The sequence below is a fragment of the Dryas octopetala genome, chromosome 6 (assembly GCF_963921425.1).
Source record: "Dryas octopetala chromosome 6, drDryOcto1.1, whole genome shotgun sequence".
Lineage (NCBI taxonomy): Eukaryota > Viridiplantae > Streptophyta > Magnoliopsida > Rosales > Rosaceae > Dryas > Dryas octopetala.
The window spans coordinates 13391101-13400029 of NC_141371.1; the positions used below are offsets into that span (position 1 = coordinate 13391101).

At 35.8% G+C, this 8929-nt stretch overlaps 1 protein-coding gene across 13 annotated transcripts; it reads left to right on the forward strand.

The window, feature by feature from the left end:
* The first annotated feature begins 1864 nt into the window (after window positions 1–1864).
* LOC147282570 (uncharacterized) lies at window positions 1865–7772 on the forward strand. 13 transcript variants are annotated; one of them, XM_086247331.1, is made up of 9 exons: window positions 1865–2357; window positions 2562–3152; window positions 3276–3403; window positions 4530–4625; window positions 5918–6036; window positions 6225–6333; window positions 6420–6595; window positions 6856–6910; window positions 7366–7772. In XM_086247331.1, the coding sequence occupies exons 5-9, from the start codon at window positions 5987–5989 to the stop codon at window positions 7462–7464; spliced, it is 489 nt and encodes a 162-aa protein (XP_086103457.1). In that variant the 5' UTR covers window positions 1865–2357; window positions 2562–3152; window positions 3276–3403; window positions 4530–4625; window positions 5918–5986; the 3' UTR covers window positions 7465–7772. The 13 variants fall into 13 exon arrangements, 8 of the variants coding, with proteins under 8 accessions (XP_086103457.1, XP_086103459.1, XP_086103456.1 ...); XM_086247333.1 differs by lacking the exon at window positions 5918–6036 and having other exon boundaries at window positions 2562–2725; window positions 2797–3152; XR_015122864.1 differs by lacking the exon at window positions 5918–6036 and having other exon boundaries at window positions 6856–7063.
* The last annotated feature ends 1157 nt before the right edge of the window (window positions 7773–8929 follow it).

The following is an 8929-nucleotide window of genomic DNA, read 5'->3' on the forward strand; positions in this document are numbered from 1 at the left end:
GATATGCCCATCGGTGTGGCGATTACAAATACATCTTCCGAACATGCAACAAGTCCAATATCAAGCTAATGACACTATAACAAATATTTTGTCAAATGATGGATTATCAATGACAATGCTTACTGAATATTTCACTCTGAATCGTACGGATGTGGAAGCGAGAAGACATTTGTATCGAGAGATGCCCGAACACTATAGATGGATCAGTAAGGAGAAAATATGGACTAAACGAGTAGGCCTTCAAAGGGTTATTGGGAGGATAAACACAGTCTCACCTTCAGAAGGTGAGAAGTTTTATCTTCGCATCCTCCTTAATCATGTGAAAGGGACCAAGATTATTCGAGGATTTACGAACTGTTGATGATGTAATGTGTCCCACGTTTAAGCAAGCAGCCGAAAGACGGGGTTAGCCAATAAAATCTTATTTCTTGATTTTCAAATGATTTAAATCAGAATTTTTTTTTTTTTTAACTTTCTTAATGTTGTTGTGATTTTTGTGTGTAGGTTTATTAGAAGAAGATGGCAGTATTCAACAATGTTTGCATGAGGCCTCTACTATGAGGATGCCATCAGCTTTACGAAGATTATTCGTTACAATTTTGGTGTATTGTGAACCAACTGGTGTACGGAGATTATGGGACGAATTTTATCCATTCTTGATTGAAGATTATCCTTCTTCAAGAGACGTAAATGATGTGTTCGTCGTCAACAGACTCTTGTGTGATTTAAACGGACTACTGGAGCAGTTTAACAAAAACATTTCACAATACGATCTTTCCCAAATGACAAGTGATATCGAAACAAGCTCAATGGAGCCGAGATGTATTCAAGATGAAATGTTGATAAGCATTCCACAAGGGGACCTTGATGCAATTGAGCGTCCAAATGACGACCAAAAGTTTGCATTCAACACAATAATGGGCGTAGTTGACCGTCATGAAAATTCAATATTCTTTGTGGATGGTCCATGTGGAATTGGAAAAACTTACTTATATCGTGCATTGTTGGCAAACTTAAGGAGATTAGGTCTTATAGCATTGGCAACAGCAACATCTGGAATAGCGGCTACGATATTTCCGGGTGGGAGGACAACCCATTCTAGATTCAAGATTCAAGATTCCACTAAACCCTGATGCATCATCAACGTGCTCTATTAGTAAACAATCTGATCTTGCAAAATTGATACAAAGGACAACAGCAATCATTTGGGATGAAGCCACAATGGCGCATCGTCATGCCTTTGAAGCATTGGATGGAACTTTTAGAGATATATTAGATGTCGATTTACCGTTTGGGGGGAAGATAATGATCTTTGGTGGAGATTTTCGACAAGTTCTTCCCGTAGTTCCGAAAGGGACCAAAGCTGAACTAAGTCAAGCCAGTGTGGTGAAAGCATCATTTTGGTCTCAAATAAAGATTCTGAAACTCAAAGAAAATATGAGATCTAGAAATGATGAACACTTTTCTGAATTTTTACTTCGTGTTGGCAATGGGGAAGAACATGTGGTCAAGGATGACATGATTAAAATACCAGAAAATATGGTTGTATCGTGGGAAAGCGAGCAATCCATTAATCAACTGATTGCTGAGGTTTTCCCTAATTTGGAAGATCATGTATATGATGCGAGGTACATGGTGGAAAGAGCCTTAATAACCCCTACAAACGAAGTTGTTGACATGTTAAATGAAAAGATAATTGGTATCTTTCCAGGTATGGAAGAGACTTTGTATTCATTTGACAAGGTCGAGGACGACACAAGAAATTTGTATCAACCAGAATTTTTAAATGCAATAACGGTTGGTGGTTTGCCGCCACACAAATTGACGTTAAAGAGAGGTGCTCCAATCATGTTGCCACTACAAGAAAAACTGTAATAGACATCACTTTTTTAATATCAGTTTTTACATTAACCGATATCGTATAGTTTTAGATATCGATTAATTTTGTAGACGATGTCTAAACTCATTAACATATCACCATTTTTTTTTTCCGATATCTTAATTTTTCCCTGTTGATTAAGTTTTTTAAAAAACTGATATGTAAAAATCATATCTAATATCTATATTTCACAAAAAAAAAAACACGGGGGAATTTTTTCCCCTAACTTAAAAATTTTGGCCAAGTGTTCCAACCTCAGTCACGATATCCACACACACAGATTCCCTTCTATGCAGACATCTCCTTCTAGCTCTCTCACCCTCTCAAACACAAACTGAGACACACACTCGATCGCCGCCATTCTCGATCTCTTTCTCTCTCGCGTCTCGTTCTCACTCAGACCTTGCCATCGAAGTCGAAGTTGCCGTCGGCGGTCAAGTACGAACTATCTCATCCTCCTGGGTTGCGGCGTCAAAAGGTAAGTTCAGTCTCATCTCTCCTGGGTTCTCTCTTTATCTCTGTCCTCTTCTCTCTATCTCTCTGTCCTCTTCTCTCTTGTTGTTGTTTAGGTTTTTCTTCAAATTAGGGATTTTCTTGGTTTTCAATTTCTCGAAATTAGGGGTTTTCAATTTCTCGAAATTAGGGGTTTTCTTGGTTTTCAATTTCTCTCTATTTGGAACAGGATATTGTCACGTATTTAATTCACTAGGAGGATATGTTACTGAGAAAGATTTGCTAGGAAACTATCTTGCTATGTTTACTAGTTTTGTTCTCAGGGATTTGTATTTTGACTTTGTGCTGGGATATGGCCTTTCCCAAAAGTAGCTAATCGGAGCCAAGAAAATAGTAGAAATTGTCAATCTATATGTAATGAGAACCAAGTGGTTCATTCCCTCATCAAGCACTTTCTTGAGCAGAATATTCACTATGGCGAAGACGAAATCGATTGCTACCATAGCAATAAAAGGCTTCCATTCATCACAGCCCTTCATCTCTGCCATTCAATTCAGCACACTCTAGGAGTCAAGACTAGAACCTCTCCCATCACTTTCCTGGAAAACAAGAGACAATACACAGAGACATGAGCTAAGCTCCATTGGACAGAAATTGACGACGTCGTTTTGAAGAGAAGAAGATGAACACAGACATTACTGCGTCGGAGAAGCCAGAGTACCCGGTCTTTGATCGGAACCTTCCATTCACCAAAGTGGTCGGCAACTTCAGCACCCTCGACTACCTCTGCTTCGCCACCATCACCGCTGTGTCTGTCACCGTAGGCTACCTCTCCGATCTCTCTTTCTCTCACCCTTTTTCTATTTCTTGTTTGTTTTTTTCAAATAAAGTAGTAACTTTTGTAAATGATTTTTATTTTATTTAATTTGTGCAATAATTATAGGGATTAAGCCAGGGATTAAAGGGCCGTCAATGGTGACCGGAGGTCTGATTGGGGTGATGGGCTGGTTCATGTACGCTTACCAGAACTCGGCGGGTCGCATCATGGGCTTCTTCCCCAACGATGATGAGGTAGCCCGTTACAAGAAATGAAATGAAATCAATCTTACTTTTTTTAGTGTTTTTTTTTTTTTTAATAATCAGACTGTTCCTTTTTTGTACTCTGAATTTATTGATGGGTTTGTGGATTCCAAGTCAATGCTGTGATTTAGGTGTGAAAAATGTCATTCAACTGATAATAAAATGTTGTTATGAGCTCCTTATTCTGAAATTCTATGCAAGTAATCGAATATTTTGTTTTGTGGTGTTAGCTCTCAACAATGTGGTCTTGTTAGTGCTTTTCTCATGCTTCTTCGTGACTTGGTTCTAATTATCGACTTACTTCTTTTTGCATTATCTGTTAGCTTATGGCTTAGCTTAGCAGCACTCTCAGTGGATTCATTTAGTCAATTGGGTCAAACTTAGTATGTAGTTTCCAGAGCTTTGTCTCCCTTTAATTTGTGTGATTATTGCTTAAGAATCTGAGAAATTTGAGTAAATTGATGATGATGCTGATGAGAATCTGAGTTTTAATGGTTTCTATAGACTTTTAAGGTTTTGAAGGTTAGGAATTTTATGCAAAAAATGAAAAACTCAGATTTAATTGGGGAAATGAATATTTCACTTTTATTGTGGTTCTTGTTGTGAGTTTTAGAACTATGGAACACGGACATCTGAAAACAGAAAAAACACAATTGTTTAAAATAGTGTAGGGGTTGAGCTATAATTTAGTTTTCTCTCCTAATGAACTGAGCTATAATTATATTGGGTAGGAACCGTAAGATGGTTTCAGATATGTGGAAAAATTGAGCTGTACACCTTGGACTCAAAAATTGAGAGAGAGAGAGAGATATATATATATATATAGTCCTCTCTTATCAAGAAAAAGAAAGTTTCTTTGCTGGTGGGTCTGAGAAAGTTTGTCTTGTAAGGTTTTTGAGGGTGTGGGGAAGAAGATTATTGGGTGGGGATGGCAACATTTGCAGGGACTACCCAGAAGTGCTAGGCACGTGAGAAGACTGTCTACTTGGTTGATCAGCTCACTGCTGACAACTAATTCTACAAAATTAATATCCTCTATTGATCAAACTTTTTTGTGGAACAAATATCTTACATTCTTTAAGTTACTGAACTTTCTGTATGAAACATAATATATCAGGAAGGTGTCACCCTTGAAATAGCAGAGGCTGTAGTAGGAGCTTTGAATGGTGAACTTTCTGCAACTGCTGTCAATGCTCCCATGGTCCTTGCTGAGGTATGTGATGCATGGTACATCATTCCCATTAACCAATGAATTATAGTAATTCATACCAAAAGATTAAGCTGAAACATGGTTCATGTCGATCCTTAGATTGTGTCAGAGCTGGCTCCACTCTTATAATGGATTATATGGTTTCCAGTGATCCATCTGCTATTATTATTATTTTTTTTAATTTGGATTTTATGTCTTTATATTTTTATTTCCCATTAGTTATAATGAATTTTTGTCTGCCATTAGTTCTTGCCTGATTTGGTTTGCTATTGCCAGGACAGTTGTTTGGAAGTGTTGTATAAAAATAATGGACTCAATTTCTGCCTTCAATAGCTATGATTTTGCATCTGGAAGTTGGGCTAATTTTTTTTTTTTGTTGGTATAATGGGGGTTGAGAAGCTAATTCATGACTTCTGTTTTGTAAAGTTCAAAATATTGTGTTGGAGAGCTAATTCACTTTCTTTTCTTACAACTGACTGACTTGGAGAGGTCTAACAGTCTAAAAAAATTGTGGTTCCTTCTTCCATTTTGTGAAATATATTGACAGTCCTTAAGTCCTATCATAGAATATTCCCTTTCTGTCCAATGTGTAATCAATGGGTTTGGTCAAGGGATCTTTCTGATTTTACTCAACAACCATGGTCCAAATCTGTAAGCTCGTACTCACAGGGAAATTTGGAGACAATTATGTCATGAATCTGTGTAAGTTTTGGACAAATTTGTGCTAAGATAAGGGTGGGGGGTCCTTTTGGCTTTACAAATAAGAAAGCTTGCTTATGCATGACATATCATTCACTACTATGATGTCCTTTTGAGGCACGGTGACCAAATGTTTGTCATATCCCAAACTTAAATGAGTCAAGTTAAATCAATCATTTAACAAAAAAGAAAAGAAAATTGCAATCGTGGCTGATCTGGGAACTTTGATGCTCCAATGCGCATATCCTGTGGCATTTCAGGTTTAGAAAAAAATCAAGGGTTGGATAACTTGCCTTAAAAAGGTGGACCTCGTTTATATTATATCCACTGCATGGCTCTTGATAGTGGCTCATACTGACAGGCTTGCATATGCATCACTTAAATATACCTTTTCCTTTGTCTTTTCCTTTTTAATTTAATTTATTCCTACATTTGTGCTCTTGAGAATAACTTAAAAAGTATGCATGCACACAATTAAGAGTAGATAAAATTTGTATGATGGCAATAGAAATCACAATTCTCCAATTTTGTTTGGTAGGTGATTTTTTATTTTATTTTATGGATATTAACTTATTTATTAATGTTGAAAAATCTAGTGCTGCAGTTCTTGAAATGGTGATTATCTTTGGTGATGTCTCATTTGTTTTAGCCAAGAGGTGGTAACAATGTCACAGATGGTCCCTGAGTTAATATGGAAATTGTACTACTTGGACAAGTAAATATGAATCCTTTCTGTGCTTAACAAATGAAAGAAATTATTTCATTTCTTTTTCTTTCCCTTAATCCTTTGTTTCAGTTAAATGTAGAAGTTTAGCATTAATTGTGTCATGTTTGGAGTAAATCTTTTTTTGTTTGTTATTGTTTTAATCTTGAAGTGAGCCTTTTTCTCTTATTCCATTGCAGATATGTAAATGATGGGAGACCCTTCTGGCAATATATAGCCAGTTCTTCCACTGGCTGCTCAGATTCTCAGTACTTTGAAGAACTTTATAACTACTATACAACTGACGAGGTTGGGTGATCTATAAGTACCATTTTTTGTATGACATGTAGAAGTGTGAATTTGGTTATGATATTTTCTCTGTTTTTTTTCCATAGGCTTGGCACCTCTGTGATCCTGAAGTTGAGAAAGTATTCGAAGCTCTAAGAAAAGCAGGTGTCAAAGTAGCTGTTGTCTCAAATTTTGATACCCAATTAAGACCACTTTTGCAGGCTCTAGAGATGCAGGCTGTGATGCTTGGCTTTGGGGAACTGATGTTCACTCCTTTAAGGAGGTACGTTCTCATCACATCTCTACTACACTATGGGATGTTTGGGTAAGGGTGTTTACGATGTGTAATTTACAATGTCCTAAAAAACCTCTAGGAACATGGGCCTATCATAGGTCATATTCTTACACTTCAGGTTATTACTATGCCATAATTTCAGCCTCAGTTGAGATGCAATTTTCTTATGTTTTTCCTTGTTTTCAGTGCAATCATACATGTCACTCCCCCTATCACTCTCTTATTTTTTCAACTCTGTAAGTTTGTAGTGGTGACCCCAAGATGGACTCTCTACTCTCCTATCTCAATTTCAATATATTCAAGGTGGGATGGTGCTGTTGGTGTTAGTATATTGAAGAACAAAATTGGCAAATAGGTCACACACCACATTTTGTAATGCAAGGTGTCCAACTTCAGTATTTTCTAATTTCCTTTCATATGAAGATTGACGAACTCTAGGCTGATGGTTTGTGAAATGTAGGCCATCTGAATCATATATATGTGCAGCCATCTAAATTCAATACTTGCTGCAATCTTATTAATGCTGAATCATATATATGTGCAGCCATATAAATTCAATACTTGCTGCAATCGTATTAATGCTGAATCATATATATGTGCAGCCATATAAATTCAATACTTGCTGCAATCTTATTAATGCTTTTGGCCTATATTTTCTTAATGCCCTTTGGGATCTTTGCTGAATGCACTTTTCAATACTTTGGGATCCTTGCTCATATAGATTTATTAATTAATGCACTTTTCTTTCTTGTTTTCAGTGGAGTAACCTGAAGAGCAAGAGGAGCAGTTACACACGGGAACAAATAGATGAAGTCCGGGTTGAATGGGGAGATTATGTTTCCATGAATTTTATTTAGTAGTCACATGCATGTTTTTGGTACCTTTTTGAGCATTTTGTTGTAGATATGAAGATATATACTAGCTAGTTCACATTCAAATCTTTTGTATAGGCATAATTTAGGCCTAGCTGAATTGCACTGTCATGCCTTCATTATTTTTGTACATGTTGGCATGTGTTTAATTAGGATCTAGCTAGCTAAAGATGGATAGTGATTTTGGGGTATACATGATGAGGGCTATCCATAAATCTATATGGATTTGTAATCTTATTTTGTTAACTTCATTACTGAGTTTGGATGTTGGATTCATTTACATGAATGGAAGAATTTAAGTTGGATTACTTTAGAAGCTTAGTAATTGTTGCGTGGATGCATATTTACCAATTAATTTTTATCAATATCATAAGCCTATTGCATATCAGATTATGTAAAAATGCAACGATAAGGAATGAAGTTTCAACACATTTAAAAAACAAAAAACCGATATCTAAAAAATACTTTTATATCAGATTTTAAGTACAAATCCGATATGTTATACATATTTTATATCCGATTTTAAGTACAAAACGGATATGTTATACACCTTTTATATCCGATTTTAAGTACAAAACCGATATGTTATACACCTTTTATATCATATTTTAAGTACAAAACCGATATGTTATACACCTTTTATATCCGATTTTAAGTACAAAACCGATATTGAATACACATTTTATATCCGATTTTAAGTACCAAACCGATATTGAATACACCTTTTATATCTGATTTTAAGTACAAAACCGATATATTATACTCATTTTATATCTGATTTTAAGTACCAATACGATATTAAATACATTTTTTATATCGGTTTCAAAATTACTAATGATATCATAAGTATCTTACATATCGGTATGCAATTTTTAAGATATCAGAAATGATTAATATCTTATAACAATGGTGGTGTATCATATCAGATTATCAAACAAATACGATATCTAATATAGTATAGACATCAGTGTATAACCGATATGTAATATGGGAGAATAGATATCAGCACTCAATATATCGGTTGGAAACCTAAATAGATATCGGTTTATCACTGATATATATTAAGGTTTTTCTTGTAGTGCTAAGGAATATTGATCCGAAATTGGGATTGTGTAATGGTACCAGATTATTGTTCCGTGGTTCTTACCAAAACCTCATTGACGCTGAAATTCTAACTGGGCAATTTGCGGGAACTAGAGTTTTTCTACCAAGAATTCCTCTAAAGAATGCAGAGACTGCTGGACTCCCATTCGAATTGACAAGGAAGCAGTTTCCAGTTAAATTGAGTTTCTCCTTGACTATAAACAAATCTCAAGGTCAGACAATACCACACGTAGGTATTTATCTTCCAGATCATGTTTTCAGTCATGGACAATTATATGTGGCTTTATCGAGAGGGGTTTCAAGGTCAACAACTAAGGTTCAAGTAAAAAAAGGCTCAATAGTCGGT

Coding starts and splice junctions, on each gene's coding strand:
- LOC147282570 (XM_086247331.1), top strand. CDS start 5,987: ATGTCACAGATGGTCCCTGAGTTAATATGGAAATTGTACTACTTGGAC. Junction 6,037..6,224: donor AAATTGTACTACTTGGACAA/GTAAATATGAAT, acceptor ATTCCATTGCAG/ATATGTAAATGATGGGAGAC. Junction 6,334..6,419: donor ACTACTATACAACTGACGAG/GTTGGGTGATCT, acceptor TTTTTTCCATAG/GCTTGGCACCTCTGTGATCC.